The sequence below is a fragment of the Pimephales promelas genome, chromosome 1 (assembly GCF_988280905.1).
Source record: "Pimephales promelas chromosome 1, fPimPro1.hap1.1, whole genome shotgun sequence".
Classification (NCBI taxonomy): Eukaryota; Metazoa; Chordata; class Actinopteri; order Cypriniformes; family Leuciscidae; genus Pimephales; species Pimephales promelas.
Window position 1 is genome coordinate 2,667,447 of NC_142769.1, and position 23,839 is coordinate 2,691,285.

Below are 23,839 nucleotides of genomic sequence, written 5' to 3' on the forward strand. Positions count from 1 at the left end.
TGAAACGATTAATCGCATCCAAAATAAAAGTTTGTTTTTCATAATATATGTGTGTGTAGTGTGTATAATTAATTTGTATATATATATACACACACATGCATGTATATATTTAAGAAATATTTGCATGGATATACTTTATATATATTTATACATAATTGATATTATATAAAAAATATAAATATTTGATATATTGATAACACATTTTTCTTAAATATACACATACATGTGTGGGTATTTATATATACAAATTAATTATACACACCACACACACATATATTATGTAAACACAAACTTTTATTTTGGATGCGATTAATCGCGATTAATCGTTGCCCATCCCTAATAAAGTATATACATGCAAAGATTTCTTAAATATATACATGCATCGGTGTTTGCATTTATATATACAAAAATAATTATACACACTACACACACATATATTATGTAAACAAACGTTTATTTTGAATGCGATTAATCGCGATTAATCGCTTCACAGCCCTACAACATTTTAAATGTTTAATCTAAATGAATTATTAAAAAATTGGGTTGATTGAATGATTCAATGAATCAGGGATTTTGAATGATTAATTCAATGAGAAATACATTTCTTTAACAGGCACTTGGTGGCGTAACAATGTAATCGATATGATCATTGTTTGAAGCGTCAAGTTACTTTCATCAGGTGATTTACTCTATTTTGATCTTCTCTACCGTAGACATCAGAGTTTATATCTGAACTATAAACTAGTGGTGTCAACAATAATCGATTCGGCGATGCATCGTAATTCGGGAATTGCGCGATTCAGCATCGATGCCATAATCGATTATGTCACTGTTTATTTTCTGGCCTTGGACAATAAAGTTTTGAAGTTTCACTTACTTCCGGGGGCATAATAACAATAAACCCAAAGCTTGCCTTGGAAAGCGAACAACTGGGCACATTTCGGATTCTACGACTAGTTTCTATGGGAAACTAGATGAGACTTGCGCGGTGTGTAAAACCTGCCACACTAAAATCAAACACGGCAATACAACTAACTTCTCGAACCATGTTTAGGGCCCTATAAAATCCGTTTTATTCTTTTTCCCAAATTCCGTTTTATTTTTTCCCAAATTCCGTTTTTTCCGTGGAAACGCGGCTATTGTTTTGATGCCGTCATGAGCTGAAATGACGGGAGGGGTTGTGTCGCCTAGATTTGCTTCCCCGTCTCTCTGCATTTTCCCCAGACATACGTTCTTCTCCCACACAAAAACCGAATTTCATTATGTAAAATTCCGCGTTAACACTAGATTCCGCGTTAATTGGCCAATTCCGCGATTCCGTGATCGCGGAAATTATAGGGCCTACATGTTGATCGTTGGCATCCTGAGTTGGCTTCAACACAAAAGTCGACACATCCCAGCTGATAAAATTTGCCTTGTTGTGAGCAGTAGAGTTTTGATGCATCGTAGAATCGAATCGTTACCTGGTGAATCATAATGGAATCGAATTGTGAGGCCAGTGCCAATGCACGCCCTTACTATAAACTTTATCCCAGTACTCCTGAGATAATTTGAATTATTATATCAAAGAAGTCATAATATTTGACCTGACATTCCCCTCACTTCATTAGTGCTGTCAAACAGTGACTGTTTTTAAACCAACAGCCTTTAAGTTTAAAAGCTTTTATCTTGCCAAAAGGACATACTGTATGTAGGCATGCCGATGGACAACATAATGTTTTCAGTGCTTGAAATAAGCCTAAGCTTAGTTGATCAGCGTAGGTCATCTGTTATCTTGGAAAGCACAGAAGCAGTTAAGTAAAGCTGACAGATTACTGCCTCAGAGCCACAGTCCAGCTGCTATCAGAGCGCCGGCGTTGGCTTTCACCGTCTTTGGTTTGTGCGTCCGTTTGATATCAGACTTGGCGTTTTTTTGGTATGTGTGGAATGTTTAGATGGTCACCTTTGATACTCACCCCATATACCTTTTAATCAGGGTAAATTATGCTAGGGGTGTAGCGTTATGCAAAAACGATGGTTCAGTACAAGTCACAAGTCGGTATGTTTTCAGTATAGCAGCGGAAATGAAGCTACTAAACAAACTCTGTTTTTAAATTAAAAAAAAGTGTCGGTATTGTTGCAACACACACTGCAGTTTATGTTGCTAAGATATTTGAAGGGGCTAATATTTTGGATGCAAAATATTTCAGAATAGGGTTAGATTTATTGCGCTCTGATTGTGATTCCCTTCGTCTATTTGCCGCGTATGCGCGTGACGGCACTCGTTTGGTGAAGTCTGCAAAGTTAAAAAGAGACTCACTTGCTGGCAGGATAATCCTTTATGTGAAATGGAAATACTTGCATGTATTTGTGAAATTTAGGGCCCGTACACACCGGGAAGAATATCAGTGCGCGTTATTCGCCAGCAATGTAAAACAGAAATACTAATATGAATATTATCATATAGCTCTTTATGCCCCGAGACCAGCAGCTCAACATTCATCTTGCCCATAGATATCTTGCCTTGCATCTTCCTCGTCTTCCTGCATTGTAGACGGTGGCGTATATCTTCTTCGCCGTTCGTATGTGTGCTCGGCAAGACCGTTTTGTGTTTGAGCGCCCCCAAGTTGTGTTTTACTGTAACTTCAGAAGCACCAGACATGTGAGCAAAAGCGGCAATCTCATTGGTCAGATTGGTCAGTTTTTGACAGACGCGTCAAACCAAAAAACAAACCTGAGACGTTTTTTTTTTAAAAAAATGCCGATTTTTACGCGGTGTGCACACTCACATTTACGCCCTTTGTTTAGTCACGAGGCGTTAAACGTCGGTGAACAGGCCTTTGGGGTACGTTTACAAAACAACGAAATGCTTAAAACTGAGAAGTTTTTCCTTTGAGTTTTCCACGTACACAATTGTTAAAACGATCCCAATTCACACTGATCCACGAAAACGACTAAAACGCCTGTATTCTATCAAAAAACAAATAATATAGACTGAACACGTAATACACGTTTATGACATCACCGGTTTCACAGATTCGCTTTTTTGTTGTTTACAAAACTTGCACTTTAAAACACGTTTTCAAACGTTGAGTTGACAGGAACCCAAAACGCCGTTGTCATGTAAATGAATGGCCAAAACGCACAACCGTAAGTTATAGATAGTTGGATGAAACTTGTCTCAAACGCACTCATCTGATAGCAGGGCAAGCATGTAGGTTTATGATTTAGTTTGAAGTGCTTGACGATATAAAGCACGTCACCTCGTCGTGTCCTTCATTATTTTTTTGGTAACGCGTTACAATAAGGTTCATTAGTTAGCTACCTTAGTTAACATGAACTGGTTAATATTAATTTCAACATTTACTAATACATTATTCAAATCAAAAGTTGTATTTGTTAATTCACTAACATTTTTATTAACTAACGATAACAAAGATTAATAAACACTGTAACAAATGTATTGCTCATTGTTAGTTTATATTAGTCAATACATTGACTAATGAACCTTATTGTAAAGTGTTAACCATTTTTTTCCAGGTGTGTTCACATTGATATAAACATATTGCCCCATCCAAGGGGAAAACTCTGAGTTTGAAATGGCGTTGGTTAAAATAACACTGCATTCGTTCGCTACACATGCGTATTTTCGGTGCGAATACGTGTACCATTCCACCCGTAGGTAGTGTCATCACTCGGGGGAAATCGGCGGGTCTCCTCTAGAATCAACACCACTTTTCTCCCCTCCTGCGACAGCCCTGATTGGATCTATTCTGGAAATCACTGACTGTTACTTGAGCACATTTACTGCCACCAAGGGGGACCAGATTCAGCTGTAAATGCTGATCTAGGGAACGTTTGGTTTTTCCAAGATATTCAGCAGCAGCACGCGGACAATAAATAATTCGCGGCAGATAGCGATCGCCTTTGTTTGCGCTTTGATGCTGGTAACGTTACTGACCTCGCTCCAAAAGTATCCTGTGCTGCGTCTCGCCATGTTTACTTCCGGTATACTGCACGCGGATTTTTGTAAGTGGCGAGAAGTTTCTCTACTCAAAACACCAAGATTCCTTGCGATTAGAACATGCGCAGAACACAAATCACTATGGCGATATGCCGATACACGTTTACATGACCAAAAATTCGGGTTAGAAAAGGGGTACCCCAGGTATAATATCCCAGTTTTTAAAATCCGGGATATGAGCATATTCGGGTTTTTGCCGGTGTTTACATGGCCGTTCGTGATCGGGTTAATGCTAATATCCCGGTTTTGAATGGGTTATTGGCTGCATTTAAACTAGAGCCCGACCGATAAAGGATTTTGAAGGCCGATACTGATAAAAATATTTTTGGGTTTTAAAATCCGATATATCGGCCGATATTTTTTTAATTTATTTTTTATTTCAGAAACGCGCAACAAAACATTAACAGATTTCCCTAACATTAGTTATTTGTAGTTATTTATGAGTTTTAACTAAAATAATATGATAATGCATTTTAAAAAGAAACTTATTTCTTTTATTGTCACAACAGCACAGACTGATGATCGTGGCATTAGCTAGCTTTATGGTTAGCTAGTCTATGATGAGCCATAATTTAGCAATGGATAACGTCATAATGCAAATTGTAAAACATACATTTTCAATATAACAGGCCGAGGAGAGATGATGCGTCTCATTGCTATAACCGTCACGCGCTATTAAAGAAATACTTCAGTCACATTGTCAAAAGTTAAAAGGACAGTCAGTCAACAAAGTAACGTAACGATTACTAGCTAATTCCGCTTCACTCTCGGCTTATTTAACAGCAGCAAAACTGGACATGATAGTCACAAATTTTGTGATGCTTATTTCAGTTAAGAGAACTGATGGGGTTGTTCTTTTAATTGTTATTCAAGTTTTGTCCGTTTTTATTTTATTTTTGAAATATTCATTTATCGGCCATTATAACTGCCGATACCGATAGTTTGGAAAATGCCTAATATCGGCCGATAATATCGGCCTGCCGATATATCGGTCTGGCTCTAATTTAAACGTAGTCATTGACTTGTTTTTGGTCATGTAAACGCGTATCGGCATATCCCCATAGTGATTTGTGTTCTGCGCATGTTCTAATCGCAAGGAATCTTGGTGTTTTGAGTAGAGAAACTTCTCGGCACTTACAAAAATCCGCGTGCAGTATACCGGAAGTAAACATGGCGAGACACAGCACAGGATACTTTCGGAGCGAGGTCAGTAACGTTACCAGCATCAAAGCGCAAACAAAGGCGATCGCTATCTGCCGCGAACTATTCATTATCCGCGTGCTGCTGCTGTTGTTGTCTTTGGATACAGGAAGAAGAATCGGAAACGACTCATATTGCATCTTAAGGTCATCCGTACGTCTATACGCTAACCGCGCGTCGCCGTTTACATCGGTATAACTCTCTCTTCTCACGCATGTAAACGGGTTATTCTTATTGTTTCAGAAACCCGAATAGTGACCTTAACCCGACCATAACCCGAAAATTGGCTGCATGTAAACGTAGTCACTGTTGATTATGTGTAATTTGCCTATTTATACCATGTCATGATGGCGCAGTGGATAAGACACATCCCTTTGGTGTGAGAGACCCTGGTTCGAATCCACTGTATGAGACACCAATGTGTCCCTGAGCAAGACACTTAACCCCTAGTTGCTCCAGAGGCGTGCGACCTCTGACATATATAGCAATTGTAAGTCGCTTTGGCTAAAAGCGTCAGCTAAATGAATAATTCGATGAGCATCTTTCATTCTTTGTATGGATTTTTTGAGGGGGATTTTTTTCTTGAGATATTCTGCATGAGATTGACGGGTCAAGGACGTCACAGAGCCCATCATGCCTGTGTGTGTGTGTGTGTGTGTGTGTTGATCGCCTGCTCATTAGACTCCATCGATTCCATCAACATTTCCCCCTCAGGCGCCGCTATCATTCTCAGATTGATTCTCTTCTCGCTGCTTTGTGTTCGGAGTCGTAAAAAGGCAATTGTTTTATACCCTGTCTATTAGTCTTTCTGGATGTCTTGTGGGGAATGCAGAATCCTCTTAGCTACCACAAGCTTTCTGTAGCAGATCTTCCTCAGCCTGCGGAAAATGTCTTTATCGTTTATAAAAACCGCGTCTCTAACGGAAGACTAAGCCTCGGTGAACTGGAGACTGGAGAGCGCTGATAATTGTTTTTTAATTAGCCAAGAATAAATCTCCGGGTTCCCTGCTCTTGGTTATTAAGCCCGAAACAGGAATGTAGAAACACTGTTCTCTCTTCGCCTTGGAAGGCCGGCGACGATACGATCTTTTCTCATTGTTTGTAAAGATGTCGGCGCGATTCTCTGTTTGTTTGGTGCGTCTCCACAGACGGCTGAAGATTAAGCGGTTTCATCTGGCAACTGCTGTGAAGATTCGTCTCATCTCCTGTGGCCGCTTCGCCTTTTTCCTGGCTTAGTGAAGTTATTGGTTTCTCTGCGAGTGAAATGGAGTTGAGCTTTGAACTCTTAAGTATGCATGGCTTCGGCATTCTTCAGGACTGAGTTGTACTTCCACTCTTGTGCAACTGACTCTCAGTTCATCCTCTGATGTGTGAAAGTGGAGTATTGCTCACATTATAAGAGTTTTTTACAGCCTGAAAAAGGTCGTTTGTGTGTTAAATTAAGTTTTGAGTTAGTGATGGAAAGCCAGATTGAGCCTATACACTTTTTTTGTCCGTGTAATATTGCAACAATACTGTATTTCTGTCACTAAAAACACAAGGATACATTGGATATTTACTCACCCCCATGTCATCCGAGATGTCCATGTCTTTCTTTCTTCAGTCGAAACGAAATTAAGGTTTTTGATGAAAACATTCCAGGATTTTTTTTTCCATATAATGGACTTCAATGGGAACCAAACGGTTCAAGGTCCAAAAGACAATTTCAATGCAGCTTCAAAGGGCTTTAAATGATTCCAGGCGATGAATAAGAGTCTTATCAAGCGAAACGATCGCTCATTTAAATAAAAAACGACAAAGTTTAAGTTTTATAAGCTCAAATGTTCTGTGATGCGCGTTCGTGACTCTCCTGTTCGAATCTTCTTTCGTGTCATTTGGTTCATTCAACAAACGAAATGAACAAGTTGACTCGGGGAAAAGATTTGTTCGTTTTGGCGAACGAGTTCGAACAGGAGAGTCACGAACGCGCATCACAGAACGTTTGAGCTTATAAAACGTAAACTTTGTTATTTAAAATTTTTTTCAATGAGCGATCATTTCGCTTGATAAGACCCTTATTTATCGTCTGAAATCGTTTAAAGCCATTTGAACAGTTTGCACTTAACCTTGAACAGTTTGGTGCCCAATGAAGAAAAATCCTGGAATGTTTTCATCAAAAACCTTCATTTCTTTTCGACTGAAGAAAGAAAGACATGGACATCTTGGATGACATGGGGGTGAGTAAATTTAATTATCAGCAAAAGTTTTTTTTTAAAAGTGAACTACTCCTTTAATGCCTTCCTACTTGATATTTACTTGGCAAATTTGTCAAATCCAGTGATGATATTTTCCTCAGGAGCGCTCCTTGTAAATGCGACTGCGACACACTGTGTGCCATTAACTATCAGTCCGACTAAATCTTAGTAGTTTCCTGGTTTCTGAGCATAAATGCAGTCGGATTGAGCGTGGGTGTGCCGTCTTAAGGCTGAGACTGCTAAAGAATAGGCTCTTTATCATCATTTTAAGAGTTTCTGGGATTTGTCTCTTTCATTTCTTCATCTCGTTTTAGGCTATGTCTGTGTTTTGCAAGGGTATTAAAAGCATCTGTGCTTAGCCAAGATGATTGATGTTTGGGCAAGATTTAGAAATCACATTGAGTTCTCATCTCAGGAGGAAAAGATTAGGTTGAAGAACTGGAATTTTGTTATTTCATTTGAAGGCCTTCAGTTTTTCCTACCCTTCTTTGTTTTCTGCCAAGCGTCTGCTGCCAATACAGCTTGATTGTGGCACTTGGCATCAAAACCACTCGAAGGTTTTTTCCATTTACATTCTAAAGGCTCATGTGTCCGTATCGGCAGATGGAGATGCACTCTCGTTATTCGTCACTATTAAAGTCCCCCTGTGGTCAATTTTATTCTTTAAAACTCCTCTTTGATCATCAAAATGACATATTTAAATGTTTTTTTGGCCTTCTTAACGTCTTAAATAGCTTGAATGTAACTCTACACCCTCATTTAGAATGTGTGGTTCTATGAATATGCAAATGAGCTCCGCCTCCACTCCCTCACTCAGCTCAGAGATCCACCGGTTGACGATCACACGTTGATCTGGTCGTTTGTGACGTCTTTGATTCACTGCAGTTTTAAGGAGAAAATACTCAGCAATGCTGTCGACTTGGTTTGTCTTAAAGCACATTAAACACACCACAGACATATAAACAACAACATGGAAAGCTTGGTTTTCACCACGGGGGACTTTGAGAGTCTTGAATGTGCTCATTGGCGTATAGCGGAGTACATCCAGATCCTGAGGTAATTGCTTGATGAATGTGTTACGGGGGATATTAGGGCTGTAAGTATATTTGATGGGCCTGTAGTGTGTTTGAGCATGTCTGTGTGTTTTCTGGGAGAGCTGACAGCTGGATGTTTGCTCTTGTGTTGTGTGTGTCAGCGCACCAGCTACCGCTCTGGCGAGTCACGCATAATCATAAATCAGCTGTCGGTCGAGATGACAGGAGCTTTTCTCGCTGGTGTGATGTTTCATGCAGGAGGTAAAAACAGTCATGGCTCTTCTGAACCCGTTATTATCTCAATCACAAATGACAACAGGCCTCAATTCAGACATGCTTCACTATTTTTCCACATGACCTTCCTCTTCGTCGTGAGGTTTCATCGTTTAGATCAGGAGTTTGCAACCTTTTTAACATGATACTTAAGGCCTTATATTTTAAAAATACGCCACCATTCATAAGTTAGGGGTCCGTATACTCTCAGAAAAAAGGTACAAAAGCTGTCACTGGGGCTGTACCTTTTCAAAAGATACACTTTTGTACCTAAAGGTTGCATATTGGTACCTTAGTGGTACATATTAGCACCTAAAATGTGCATATTAACACCTAAAATGTACATATTAGCACCTAAATTGTAGATATTACCACCTAAAATGTACATAACAGGACCTAAAATGTTCATATTACCACCTAAAATGGACATATTACCACCTAAAATGTACATATTAGCTCCTGAAATGGACATATTAGCACCTAAAATGTACATATTAACACTTAAAATGTACAGTATAGTATCTAAAATATTCATATTATCACCTAAAATGTACATATTAGGACCTAAAATGGACATATTAGCACCTAAAATGTACATATTAATAACACTTAAAATGTACATATTAGCTCCTGAAATTGACATATTAGCACCTAACATGTACCTATTAGGGGTGTAACGGTACACAAAAATCACGGTTCGGTACGTACCTCGGTTTTAAAGTCACGGTTCGGTACGTTTTCGATACAGCAAAAAGAAAGAAATGCCAGAGAAATTTCCTATTTGTTTAAAGAAAAAATATTTTTAAATAAGTGTGAGTTTTCCTAGATCTTGAAACTTTCAGGTTTATAAATGGGGGTCATCTTTGAAGGATGAACAAATAATGTTTTGGTCATCACACACTCAGAAAAAAAAGGTACAAAAGTTGTCACTGGGGCTGTACCTTTTCAAAAGGTAAACTTTTGTCCATTTCATGAGCTAATAAGTACATTTAGGTGTTAATATGTACATTTTGGGTGTTAATATGTACATTTTAAGTGTTAATATGTACATTTAAGTGTTAATATGTACATTTTAGGTGCTAATATGTCCATTTCAGGAGGTAATATGTCAATATTATGAGCTAATATGTCCATTTTAGGTCGTAATATGTACATTTGATGTACTAATATGTACATTTTAAGTGTTAATATGTACATTTAAGGTGCTAATATGTCAATTTCATGAGCTAATTATGTCCTTTTCAGGTGGTAATATGTCCATTTTAGGTGCTAATATGTACCACTAAGGTACCAATATGCAGCCTTTGGGTACAAAAGTGTACCTTTTGAAAAGGTACAGCCCCAGTGACAGCTTTTGTACCTTTTTTTCTGAGTGCATTAAAAATAACATTTAAATATATATATTTATTTATATAATATTTGAATTTTGAAGTGCTAGAAAAAGATGTGTGAAGTACTTGAAAGCATTTCACCATTCCAGCCAAACTGGTTCCAGTTAGTGTTACTATATTAAATCCATGGTGAATGTTGCTGGTCTGTGGACGAAAGTATTACTAGTTCATTCACGGCACAATGTTTCTCCTGGTTTCCATGACAGCGCTGTTTAATCTAATAGAGATCTACGGTAAATAACGGAGAAATGTGTATGCATCTCACTAGATCTCGCAGCGATGTTATTACCTCAGTGGCGAATTCAAATGTGTTCTTTACCGGATCTCTTAGCGCTGTGTAGTAACAGTGTTGCTTGATGGAGATCGGCTCGCGCTGCACAGATGTTGCTGGTCCGAACTGATAAACGATCCGTGAAGCACATAACGAGTAGCGCAGTTTCGTTCTGCTTTCATTACGCTTGCCAATTTGATGTTGCGCAACGTTGTGTTGGCCGCGTCAGCACGAATTTTGCCGGCAGGAAAAATTATCCAAGCAACCGTTCGGTTTGTATGCGTACCGAACCGGAAGCCTCGAACCGAAACGGTTCAATACGAATACATGTACCGTTACACCCCTAGTACCTATTATAACCTAAAATTTACATATTAGCACCTAAAATGGACAATTAACACCTAAAATGTACTTATAGCACCTAAAATGTACATATTAACACCTAAAATGTACATATTAGTACTTAAACTGTACATATTAGCTCCTGAAATGTATATTAACACTTAAAATGTCATATTAGGAGCTAAAATTGACATTACCACCTAAAATGTTCATATTACCACCTAAAAATAGACATTAGGACCTAAAATGTACATATTATAACCTAAAATGAAACCTAAATGTACATATTATAACCTAAAATGTACATATTAACACTTAAAATGTACAGTATAGTATCTAAAATATACATATTATTACCACCTAAAATGTACATATTAGGACCTAAAATGGACATATTAGCTCCTGAAATTGACACATTAGCACATAAAATGTACATATTAGCACCTAAAATGTAAATATTAGCACCTAAAATGTAAATATTAGCACCTAAAATGTACATATTAGCACCTAAAATGTACATATTAGCACCTGAAATGGTCAAAAGTGTACCTTTTGAAAAGGTATAGCCCCAGTGACAGCTTTTTTACCTTTTTTTCTGAGAGTGTAAGACTTTTTTTGCTTCATGCCCACATCAAGGCTGCATTTATGTGATCAAAAATATTGTAAAAAAATATTTTCTCTAGTAGGGGTTGCATACAATTCGACTTAAATCATACATTTTTTTATTCACAATTTCACATTAGATTTAGTTGTGATAGCCTCTCATTTGCTGCTTAGCGAGTGTTAATTTTGGACCTTGACTTCAGTGTTTCTAAAGTAAACAACTAAATATAATTATAATCATATAGTATTCCCCTCTCTCCATTTTGTGCCAATGTTTACTCCTCCGCGTGCCAGTGGTGGGACACATGCCCTGGCACTGATGATTTCTGGTTATTAATACATTTAGTCATCTTTCTTTCTCCTTTTGCCTGTTTTTTATTGCACCAGTCATTTTTTAGGAGGAAATATATTACAAAATATAGCTTTTTAGGACTAAACTGTATGGCATGTTAAAAAAAAATACCTTTGTTTTGGTCATGATTGGGGATTGAATCTCGTCATTTAAGAGTTCAGAAAGTAAGAGTTTACACTTGCTGGTGTCATCATAACTTGTTTTTAGGATAATATTAAATGAGCCCTATCATGCCCTTTTACAAAGTCTTGATTTTGTTTTTGGGGTGGACTAGAATGTTTTAATGCATTATTTTTCACATATTTTACATTATTAGTGAACTCCTCTCCCTAGTCTGGCTAGAACACACCGATTTCGATGAAGCCCCTCCTTCCGAAATACGATATGTGCTATGATTGGTTAGCTGGCCTAGTGTGTTGTGATTGGCAGTACTTAGCTTGGGAAGTGTCCCGCCCCTTAATAACCATGAGTTATTTTGTAGTGTAAATATGAATAAGCATGGTTTCAAATTCAAACCAATTCGAACCCGATTCAGACCCTGACAATGTTTACGAACGAGGATTGTGCAGGACGGATTTCATGCATAGACTTTGCTAGCAAGGATTTCGTAGGATGTTTCAGAGTGGTGTGTTTGTAGTTTTCTTATACTTTATAACTTCATAAGATCTGTAAAAATTGTGTTTTTGTTAGGGATGCACGTTATATCGGCCAGCATATCGGTATCGGCCGATATATGTTCATTTTTAATGTTATCGTTATCGGCCTGGTTGGAAAATGTGGCCGATATATTAAAGACGATAAATAATGCATTATTCCCTTCAGCTGAGACACTTGTTGAGCACTGTTTATGTTTTTGAATTTCTTGAAATATGATTAAAATCTCTTCAAAAAATGAAAATACGGTTCGGTTCAACATGTGCAGCTCAAATCTGTCATATTAGCTATTTAACACTATAATGAGAACATCATTGTAATTGTGCGCATGGGACATGGATTTAATTGTGAGATTTTTGTTTTTGTAATCAGGCTCTCAAAATTAGATAAAAATTTGGATTTAAGTTTATCGGCCGATATATCGGTTATCAAATATAAAGGATTATCGGTTATCGGTATCGGCCAAAATTTTCATATCGGTGCATCCCTAGTTTTAGTCCAAACGAGCCGTTCGTTGTAGTTCTTGAAAAGGAGATTCTTTCCCTTTGGAGTGGACTTGAGCTTTGTAACCTTGCAGATCTTTTTTTTATGCTCAAACAGCAACATTACAAACTGACTAAAGTTGAAAAAGTGGAAAACAAACATATTCAAGCTTTGATTTTATTTTGCCAGCACCATTCTCTCTTGCTTTAAAGGTATCTTTTGTGACATAAGTGGCACCAAAACAGAATTACAAAAGTAATGATTGTTTGCATGTCATGGAAAACCCTTGAAAAATATAAAAAAAAGCACTCAAAGTGCTTGAGTTATTGAAAGAAAATGTTAAAATTTAGGGTTTATTTTTTTCCACACAAAATCAACACTGCAAAAGTCTGATATTGATATAGAGCCATTTTGCATGGCTATAAGCTTGATATTGCTCATATAAATATCCAAGTATATGATGCATCTTTCATTCTTCAGGTCAATCATATATTCAGGGGAGAAAAAAATAAGTTTGAATAAGGAAAGCGATATCTTTGTCTTAGTATCCTTTCAATGGTTAGTTACCACAGTCATTGCTTGTGTTGCACTTTATATGTACCATTTTGTTTTACTAGTTTATTTTTGTTTATCTATATTACATTTTTTAGAATTTGAAAGATAATAAAGCTATTGTTTCATAAGTGAGATCTCTGATTGCATTTCTTGAAAACCAAAAAGTGGTGCTTATAAGTCGTGTAATTTAATTGTACAGTGTCTGCATGAACCCTGTAATAATGCATGAGCTCAGAGACTGTAGACGTAGGAGATGGATCACTCACAGAAAAATAGCATGTCGTCCACCAAGTGCCCTGTGAAGCAGCATGCCCTATTCATACTGGTCTATTTCTGTCCGTTCACCTGGCTGGTGTCCATCATGGCCCCTGAATGCAGGTAGGGTCAATTATAGTGCCTGAACACACAGCCACTGTTCCTTAATTGAACAAGGGAGCCTGTACTCAGTCTGTGAGATGATGTGGTGTCAGTGATCATGCTGTGTGTGCCTTTTCCCCTGGAGTGAGGTGTAAGAAACTCAAAGCATCTCTGGCTGTTAATGAGGTCCACTGTCCAGCAGGGTGCAGGTCAGGTACTCTCTGTAACAGAGGATAATATATGTATGTTTTAATTATAACTGTGAAGCACTTTCGGCAACAATGTAGCTATTAAATGTGCTATATAAATAAATAAGTTGAAGTTAACAGCCTTCATGTAATAGTCGGCATGCGGACACTCTCCATGTGTAGTCTGTAATAACGTCAGCCAGTGGTGGAAATAGGTACTGCAGTCCAAATTTAAAATATCAGAGATCGTTGTTTCTCACACAGAAACGCACATTTGAAAGTAAAATAACTGGCTAGAGGGGTTTTTCAGAGAAACCAGTATTATGCCCTTTTACAAAGTCTTGATTTTGTTTTTGGGGTGGACTAATGCATTATTTTTCACATATTTTACATTATTAGTGAACTCCTTTCCCTAGTCTGGCTAGAACGCACTGATTTCGATGAAGCCCCTCCTTCCGAAATACGATAAGTGCTGTGATTGGTTAGCTGGCCTAGTGTGTTGTGATTGGCAGTGCTTAGCCCGGGAAGTGTCCCGCCCCTTAATAACCATGAGTTATTTTGTAGTGTAAATATGAATAAGCATGGTTTCAATTTGAAACCAATTCGAACCCGATTCAGACCCTGACAATGTTTACGAACGAGGATTGTGCAGGACGGATTTCATGTATAGACTTTGCTAGCAAGGATTTCACAGGATGTTTCAGAGTTGTGTGTTTGTAGTTTTCTTAATACATTATAACGTCATAAGATCTGTAAAAATGTTTTGAAACTAAAATAACACTTTTGAAAGTAAAATAACTGGCTAGAAGGGTTTTTCAGAGAAACCAGTATGTGAACTCGGCATGTTTCCTCAATATATGCAAATTTGTATGCTTTAGTAAAGTGAATAACTTACACACAGCACCTTTAAATACCTAATGTGAGATCCACCAGGACTTATCTTCCTTGTTTTGTCTCTCTCTCTTTAGATGGAGTCTCCGGTCTCCACCCCGGCTCCTCCGCCGCTTCACCTCCTGTCCTCTATGGGAAACAGTGATATCGCCTCACCTTGTGAGCAGCTCATGGTGCGCACACGCTCGGTGGCCGTCAACACATCAGATGTGGCCCTGTCCACAGAGCCGGAGTGCCTGGGACCCTGTGAGCCGGGCACCAGCGTCAACCTGGAGGGCATCGTGTGGCAAGAAACCGAGGACGGTAAGAAAACGCAATGTAGCAAGGCCACGTGTGATTAGTGCATTAATGCATATCCGATCAGAATTAGCTAATGTGAATAGCAAACAATCACATTAAAGGAGTAGTTCACTTTTGAAAAAACGTTTGGTGATAATTTACTCACCCCCATGTCATTCAAGATGTCCATGTCTTTCTTTCTTCAGTCGAAAAGAAATTAAGACTTTTGATGAAAACATTCCAGGATTTTTCTTCATTGGGCACCAAACTGTTCAAGGTCCAAAAGACAGTTTCAGTGCAAACTGCAAACTGTTCAAAGGGCTTTAAACAATTCCAGACGATGAATAATAGTCTTATCAAGCAAAACGATCGCTCATTTAATAAATAAATTAAGTTTTATAAGCTCAAATGCTCGCCTTGCTCTGTTCTTCTGTGACGCACGTTTGTGACTCTCCTGTTCGAACTCGTTCATCAAAATGAACAAATCTTTTTCCGAGTCAATTGGTTCATTCAACGAACGAACCGAACGAATTGACTCGGAAAAAGATTCACTACAGTGTGGTCTCCCTAGTGGACCAGCACCACGACCGGCTGGATTGAGCCGAGTAGGGGACATCTCTAGGGTCTTCAAGTGGGCACCTTCCGTCCTCAGTGTTTTGTCGACTAGCCCACGACACCTCAAGAGGGCTCGACAGTGACTCTGGCGTCCCAGAGTGACCCCCCTCCGTCCCCCACTCAACTGAGCCCATCTTACTGACCTATACACTGAGACCTAACCACAATTTTACTTGAAATAAAAAAGCCTGTAAAAATGGCTCATTCTGTTAGATTTCAAGTAATCCTTAGGCCGTGTGTCCACCAAAGCATTTTTAGCCTGCTGAAAACGCCGTCCTTTGGGCACTCGAGAGCGTTTTGGCAGCGCAGCGTTTTTTCCGTTGAGACGTTTCGTTGCTATGATACAGAATATCCGCAGTAGTTTGAATGTTGTGACAGTTGGTCGGTGTGGTATTAGTCCCGCCCCTCCTCCACTGTGATTGGACGGCTGGGTAAAAAGTGACAGTGATGAGCGCTGCATTTTATCCAAAGTTGAAAATTTTTCAACTCCCAGCGACCAGTAAAAACGCTTCAGCGCTAAAAAAAGTGCTCAGCGCCTCAATACGCTCATTGCGTTTAAAAAACGCGGCCCTCTCATTAAAAACATACGCCAGGAGCGTGGAAAAACGCTTTGGGGGACACGCGGCCTTACAGTGCACAAATACCGAAATAATAATTTGTGTACCTAATTTACATATTAGTATCTCCCTGGATTTCTCCTCAGGTATTAGTAAAGTACATCTATCTATAGCTGATTTGAAAAACACCTGCCTTGTAGTGAGTAGTGGACGGTACCTCACGCTCGCAATTTAGTTTATTCTAACTGGATTAGTCCAGATTCTGCAGGTTTGATGTTTTTTTAAAAACAATTTATATCCCTTCTTATCAAAGCCCACTGCAGAAATGTCAGTGGCACCAGCTTCAGTCTTGATTGCTCAGAATGAAAAGAAAAAATTTCCTTCAAATCCCTAAATGAGAGCATATCTAGGCTATGGGTAGGCAGTGGAATACGTGCCGCCCACTCTCTGCCATCCTCCCAGTGCCGCCACATAAAGGCCTGCTTCATCAACATTCACAGCGCATTGGCTGTCTAAGTGTTTTATATTCCTCTTGCCATGGGCACAGTGTGTCTGATTCACCCGGCTCCTCTGTGGCCACTCTTGTGTGTGTGTGCGTCTTTGACATGGAGAGAAAACGCAGTTGAAGGGTCAAGAAGGAGAGAAAAACAAATCCGTTTGTGTCCATTGACAGCCACACTTCCACAACATCAGCTCGGATCTGTTTTTCCAGGATGGGTCTCAAACACGTCATCTGTTCTTTCCCTTTAGAGAGGCAACCATTGTTATACACTTTCTCTCTTTCTCTCTGGGATGCGAGAGCTGGTTCCACTGGTGTGCATAGTGCATCTTCATTTGACGTGTTATTTTTCTCATCAGGGTGTTGGGCAGATCTGTATCGTGGTGACATTTCGTGTGGGTGGAAAGTAGAGCAGCAAGATCCCGTGGCAGGGAACACATCTCTCACACACTTTGAGATGTCTTTCCGCTGTGCTGCACTCTCTTAAAGACGTTGCAGACAGTCCACCCACACTTCTCATAAGGATAACTTCCTAAGTCCTAAGACTGACAGTGTGTATCTTTCCGACGTTACTTGAACGCAGCATAAGACACTTCTTTTGGCAACTCTGGCCCTCAAGATTCACTTTCCTGAAGAATTTAGCACTAACCCTAATCAAACACACCTGAACAAGCTAATCAAGGTCTTCGGGATTACTGGAAAGTTGTCGCTACACTGCAGGGAAGTGGATCTTGAAGGTCAGGACTGTATCCGAAATGCCCCCAATACCCTCAATCACTGTTCACTACATTAGTTTGATTTGAGCGTACATCGGTTGTACACTCGTGGTTCCAGACATCACTACAAATGGCTGCCCCCTCAAATAGTGCCCTATTTAAGGGAATAGGGGGCAATTTCGGACACATCCCAGATTTGCCCAGCCCTGCCGTTAGACCTAAGCTACATCCAAAATCAAATACTTCCCTACTATATAGTATGCAAATAAGAGTATGCCAAAAGAGTAGTAAGTCTCTACTTCCGGCGTGCATTCGATGGACGCTTCACTATCCCATGAGGCCACGGGAGGGGATTTATGAATTGAAGTAAGTATCTTTCCAAACACGTGAAGCATTTACGAACCTCTTGTCCAACAAAAGACAACATTTAATAGCATGCTTTACTCCAAACTCACCTCATAACGACAATTGAGCATCCTTCTGTGAGATGATGTGGCTTCTTACACGGAATAAGGCAGTCGTGTGTTTATTAAACGGTAAATGGCGCTTTCACAGACCCAATGGCCACCAAAGTGCTTTACATTAGCCTCACATTAACCCATTCACTCACTCATTCATACACCGACTTCGGTGTCAGCCATGCAAGGCGCCATCCAGCTCGTCGGGAGCAACTAGGTGTCTTGCTCATGGACACCTCGACACTTGGTCAGGTGGAACCGGGGATTGAACCAACCTTGTGGATTGTAGACAACCTACATGAGCCACTGCCGCCTGCCGTGCATTGATTAAACATTAGTCATGTGTAGTTAATGCACGATAGGGATTTCCTGGAATGTTATTGTACTTCTACGGCAGGGCGTGTCTGTGTGAGACGCCCTCTGGTGTTCAGATGAAGCCGCATTTTGAAGCCCAAAATTTGCGCAGCCTGTTCCAAATCATTGTGATTAATTGTCTAGCCCTAATATAGAACATAACTTTTTAAACTGACTTGATTGGCATCATTACAGTGGGTGCTAGTCCACTACTTTTGTTGGATTCATGCAGTGCTACCTTAGATTTCAGCAATAACAAGGTATCTTGCAGGGGAACATAATTTAGAGTGGCATCTGTGTCGGGAACGTTACTCGGAAAACAACAAATGTTGCTTGGGTCGCTCACTGGGCTTTGTAATTGAGCGTCCATCTTCCATCCACTTATTGCAGATCAAGTTGTTGCTGAGTCGTAGTGTCCTCTCTTGACTTGCTTTTATTTCAGCCAAAGCCCAGTGTGGAAATCTTATCTAGTGCCCTGCAACCTTTTATTTGTGGATGGACATATTGACTTGCTCATGTTTCAGCCCAGTGCGTGAATCCCAGAATGGCAGGAGGTTAAGGGCAGACAGCTCTCAGTTCATGATGAAACAGTCGGAGGCAGATTGGTGCAATATTTCTAGGCATCACTCTGACACAAATCCCGCTGCAGGACGCTGGAAGCTGACCAGGGTCGTGTTGGTGTGGCATCCACTCTCCCAAACCATGCATGCTGATGCCTCCAAATGTCAGCCCTAAATCTTCTGAAAGTTTATTGCTCTTGAAGTAGAGCCCAGAAAGCCCTCACCCACAGACTATGAAGGGCCCAGTGCCAACAAACACAACCGTGCCATCAGCAAGGCTCATGTGCCAGTATCCTGATTCAACCCTCTTTCCAGGGCCACCTCAATACGCCGCTGATTTTTTATTTGGCACAATTGACTGTTGGTTTAAACAAAACATAGCTGATTGTGTCATTTACCTTTACTGTTTTCATTTGCATATTTGTCACTTCTTGGATTTCATCATGAGGTCAATGAAGCGCATGCATTTTAAAAATCAATAATGTTGCTGCCTGTACTCATGGATTTCCTAGTGAAATGGAAAGTTTGGGTGGACATAATTGGATGACTACTCCCCCATTTTTAAAATATCACTAGGCTTAAGTAATGATGAACGATTAAAAAAAATAAAAAATGTCATCATGTCTTTGTTATTTCTGCAATTGCTTTATCATGACTTAAAAAAACGTATTCCAGTCTAAGATTGTTTGCTGGTCTTAGCTGGTTTCTTTCTTCTAAACAAATACTGAGAGCTTTTGGTTTCAACAAATCTTGACAGAGATGTTTTTAATGGAGTGTAAGTGTAGCAGTGCACATGCCAGACTTCTGTTTGTTCCACTCTGGCTTCTGAAGAGCATCAGAGGTGAAATGCCGGCCATTTAGCCTCATTTAGTCTGGGTTCAGACAGGTGGCCAGAGAACCACTAATGACTGCAAGTGAAAGAGGAAGGGGCCCCGCTAATGTGCTCTTCGACTGACCTCCATTGACATTTTTCAAAGGAACGGTCATGAATTCAGCTCTCACATTCTGATGCCCATACTATAATGTTTGGGATGGAGGAAAACAAGACAAGGTTTTGAGTGTAAAGATACTCAACACCATTCTACAAAATAAAACGTGTTCCTTTAATGTACAAAATAGCATCCAGAACTTAACATCCTAGATGCTAATCCGAAATACATTTATTAGTCTGACTGACGCCATATCAAGGTTACACAACATTATTCTGCCTTCCATGAGAGCTATTAAGGGCATTTAATTGGAATCTAATATTGATTTTGCTTGCTTTTATGGTAGTGTAAAATCACAGAAATATCCAGCACTTACCTTTCCAAGCTGCTGTAGCAAAGCCTCTGAACCACTGCCAGCCACAAACATTTTCATTTACTTCAGCTATTTTCACACAATTGCTAAACCATTTGCAGAGACAGCTCACAGTACTGCAAAGTCAGATGGAGGACAGCATCAAACAATTTTCCTCCCAGATATGACACACTCTGCTCCTTACAGCTTTTAGCTGGTGTAATCATAAAGTACACGGTAAAAAATAGCATGGCTGCTTTGAGAGTCTCCAAAATGCCATTTGAACTATTTAAATTGTGGCTTCTGCCAGTACTGTGAAATATTGTGAATGAGGTGAAGCATTAGAATTATAACTATACAGTTATTGAGCTCATTGAGCCTCTAAGATAACAGAGATATTTTTATATTATATTAAAGGTCCTCTTTGTTTTTACAGGTATGCTGGTGGTTAACGTTACCTGGAGGAACAAAACGTATGTCGGAACACTTTTGGATTGTACACGTCATGACTGGGCCCCTCCAAGGTATGTGAAATGTTTTAACATTTCAAATCAGGAAAATCAAGTGTTCTTTTCCAGGAGCCCCCCTCCCTTCCTTCCACTTCGCTTGCCCCTACTCCCTCCAGACTAGCAGTAAGCCAGGTGTATCATATCATAACCCTTAGGGATGAGGCACACTATTAAAAACACACACATCTCCAAGCTTATCAAGTGATAAGAATACAATCCAACCTCCGGCTTAATGCGAGAATCTAAATGTGTGTGTTTTTTTAAAATCAGTTTTATAATTTGAATAGCTATTTGCTGTTTAGGAGTGATTTTGGTATGATAAGCTTTTTAGTAGTATTTAAATGTGTTATGCATGCTGTATTAAATGTTTAAAGTACAATTCTAAATGTTATACTATTTAGTATTTTAAGTGCTAGCATGTTTTAGAGGTCTAAATTGGTGGTGGTGGTGGGGGGGGGGGGTTGTTGCCAGATTCAATATTTTGAACAATTTTGGTCTAATTTACCCATTGACAGCATTTAGTGTTGTCATGACGGCTAATTGTTATTAAGTTAATCGTAAAGGTCTAATAAATAATGTTAATTTTTCTTTAAGGTTCTGCGAGTCTCCCACAAGTGACCTAGAGATGAGAAATGGACGTGGCCGTGGTAAAAGAATGCGACCCAATAGCAACACCCCAGTCAATGAGAACAGCAACTCGTCTGATAATAAGGGCAGCAACAACAGCAAGACGAGAGCAAGTTCCAACAGCAAGGGTAGGCGTGGAAGCCAAAACTCCTCTGAGCGCAGGACTCCACCCAACAGCAACACAGAGGACATAAAAGCCAGTCCCTCCTCAGCCAGTAAGCGCAAGAGCAAGCCTACATCAGACATGGAGCCCAACTCCAGCTCTGAGGATTCTAAAGGCAATAAGCGTATGCGCACAAATTCAAACGGTGGAATGACCTCTTCTGCACTCCCAATACCTATCATCAAAACTGAGTCACTTCCTCCTCCACTAGACCGAACCTGCCCCTCACCTGTACTGATCGACTGCCCACATCCCAACTGCAACAAGAAGTACAAGCACATCAATGGCTTGAAGTACCATCAGGCGCGTGCACATAATGACGATGATATTAAGTTGGATATGGATGGGGACAGCGAGTATGGGGAAGAATCCTCTCTCCACCCTGAGCCAGGAACTTGCAATGGAGCTTCAATTACACAGAAAGGCTCGCTCTCCCCAGCACGGTCTGTCACGCCTAAAGGAAGGGGCTTTGATGCTCAGAGTCCATCTCCCTCTCCTGGAAAGTTTGGCTCTAAGACAAAGAAAAAGAATTGTGATGTTGAAGCAGACGTTTGTGGCACACCAATGGAGGGTTGTGAGGATGGACCTTGCGTCACTGCTGATGAGGCTAGCAATGATGGCATAGAGGACAGGAAGTCCAAAAAGCCCAACAGCAATGTCAAGTCCGACAAGCTGTCCCAGAAGAACATGAAATCTTCCAGGTCCATGGCTCCATCCCTCCCTTCTCAGCAGATGTATGCTCTGCAGCCAACACCATTCAGTGGTGGGAGCCCCAACCATCCCCCTGGGTTGGCCAACTTGTTGCAGGGTATCCCCAAGAGTCCCCAGCTGAAAGGCATGCAGTCTAAGTTAGGTGTAGCTGGGGACTTGTCGCCAATTAATCCAGCCTTGAGCAGCTCCAAGGACAAAAAGAAAAAGGACAAGAAAAAGAAAGATTTGGCCAAGGATGCAGACAGCCCCAAGCTCCCAGCAAAAAGTGGGAAAACTGAAGAGGAGAAAAGTCCATATTCTGAATCCTCTGACCCAGGAAGCAGAAGTGAGGGTCATCTCAATGGCTCCTCGGACCCTCATCAAAGCCGCCTTGCGAGCATGAAGGCTGAGGCGGATAAGATATACAGCTTCACTGATAATGCCCCCAGTCCATCCATCGGGGTGGCCAGTCGTGTGGATAGCAGCGGACAGCCTCTCACTCCTCTTCACGTTGTCACCCAGAATGGGGCTGATAGCTCCTCGGTTAAGACGAATAGTCCTGCATACTCTGACATATCTGATGCCGGAGAGGATGGGGAAGGCAAAGCGGAAGGGGTCAAAGTCAAGACGGAAGATCAGTCAGGCAGGGATAGTGCGAAAAAGGCTCTCTTTCCCTCTCAGGCATCCTCTAAGGAATCTTCATATTATGCTAGCTATGACAACTACTATTCTCCAAGTTACACCCACCCTAGCCCTGGTAGCTCCACAGCTAGTGGGCCTCTACCAGATGGCCAACCTGTGAAACTGAAGAAGGAAGACGAACAAGAATTGCCGGAGGAGAAGGCGAAGGTGGATGTGCAGGATGAGCGCAAAGCTGAGGTCGCTTCAAGTCACCCACACCAACAGCAGCAAGCCTCGGTCATTCAGCAGCGCTCCAATATGTACATGCAGCCACTCTACTACAACCAATACTATGTCCCCCCATATGGATACCCGGACCAGGTTTATCACAACCACCTCATGAACACTAATCCAACCTACAGGCAGCAGTATGAGGAGAGGCAGAGACTTATGGCCGAGCAGCACAGGTCTGCTGAGAAAAAGCCTGATTTCGGTGTAAAGGACAGGGAAACCTCACTGAAGGAGGACTGGAAACAGAAGGGCCCTGTTCCACCAGGCCTAACAAAAGCCCCCAGCCTTTCAGACCTGGGAAAGCCACAGGCCACTGGCAAGCAGAGAGACACTTCCTCCGAACCTGTCAAGTCAGTGATCATCCCTAAAGGGGAGGAGGTCAAGCTACAGCCACAGCAGGCTGAGGGGCTTAAAATGAAGCTTAGTGAAGCTGGCCATCATGGAAAGGATGACTCAAAGGCAAGTGTAGAGTCTGCCAGGCTGGGTATGGAGCAAGCCATGTGGTACAGACAGGTGAGGCAAACATGTGATTCTTGAACTGAACAGCACCGTTTGCAAGCTAGAGGGATAATTTACCAACAAATGAAACCCTTCATGTTATATAGAGTCGCGTTTCCACCGCAATTACCAGGAACTATTTGTCACAGGAACTTTTTCCCCAGCCCGCTTGCTTACTGCATTTACACCGCATACTAAAGTACCGGTCCGGGGAGGGAAGATTATGTAGTGACGTTGAACTGCGTGCGACTGCTCTTCCTAAGCTGCGCGTTTGTTTTGAGTTTTGTATG

At 40.6% G+C, this 23,839-nt stretch overlaps 1 protein-coding gene across 2 annotated transcripts in view; it reads left to right on the forward strand.

Annotated features, from left to right (window-relative positions):
- Positions 1–23,839, forward strand: part of znf609b (zinc finger protein 609b) — a 66,413-nt gene that overhangs the window by 36,729 nt on the left and 5,845 nt on the right. For both annotated transcript variants that reach the window (XM_039690830.2, XM_039690831.2), the window contains exons 3-5: positions 14,909–15,134; positions 20,587–20,674; positions 21,254–23,564. In XM_039690830.2, coding sequence (XP_039546764.2) covers positions 14,909–15,134; positions 20,587–20,674; positions 21,254–23,564 — 2,625 coding nt within the window. The remainder of the gene's footprint in view (positions 1–14,908; positions 15,135–20,586; positions 20,675–21,253; positions 23,565–23,839) is intronic.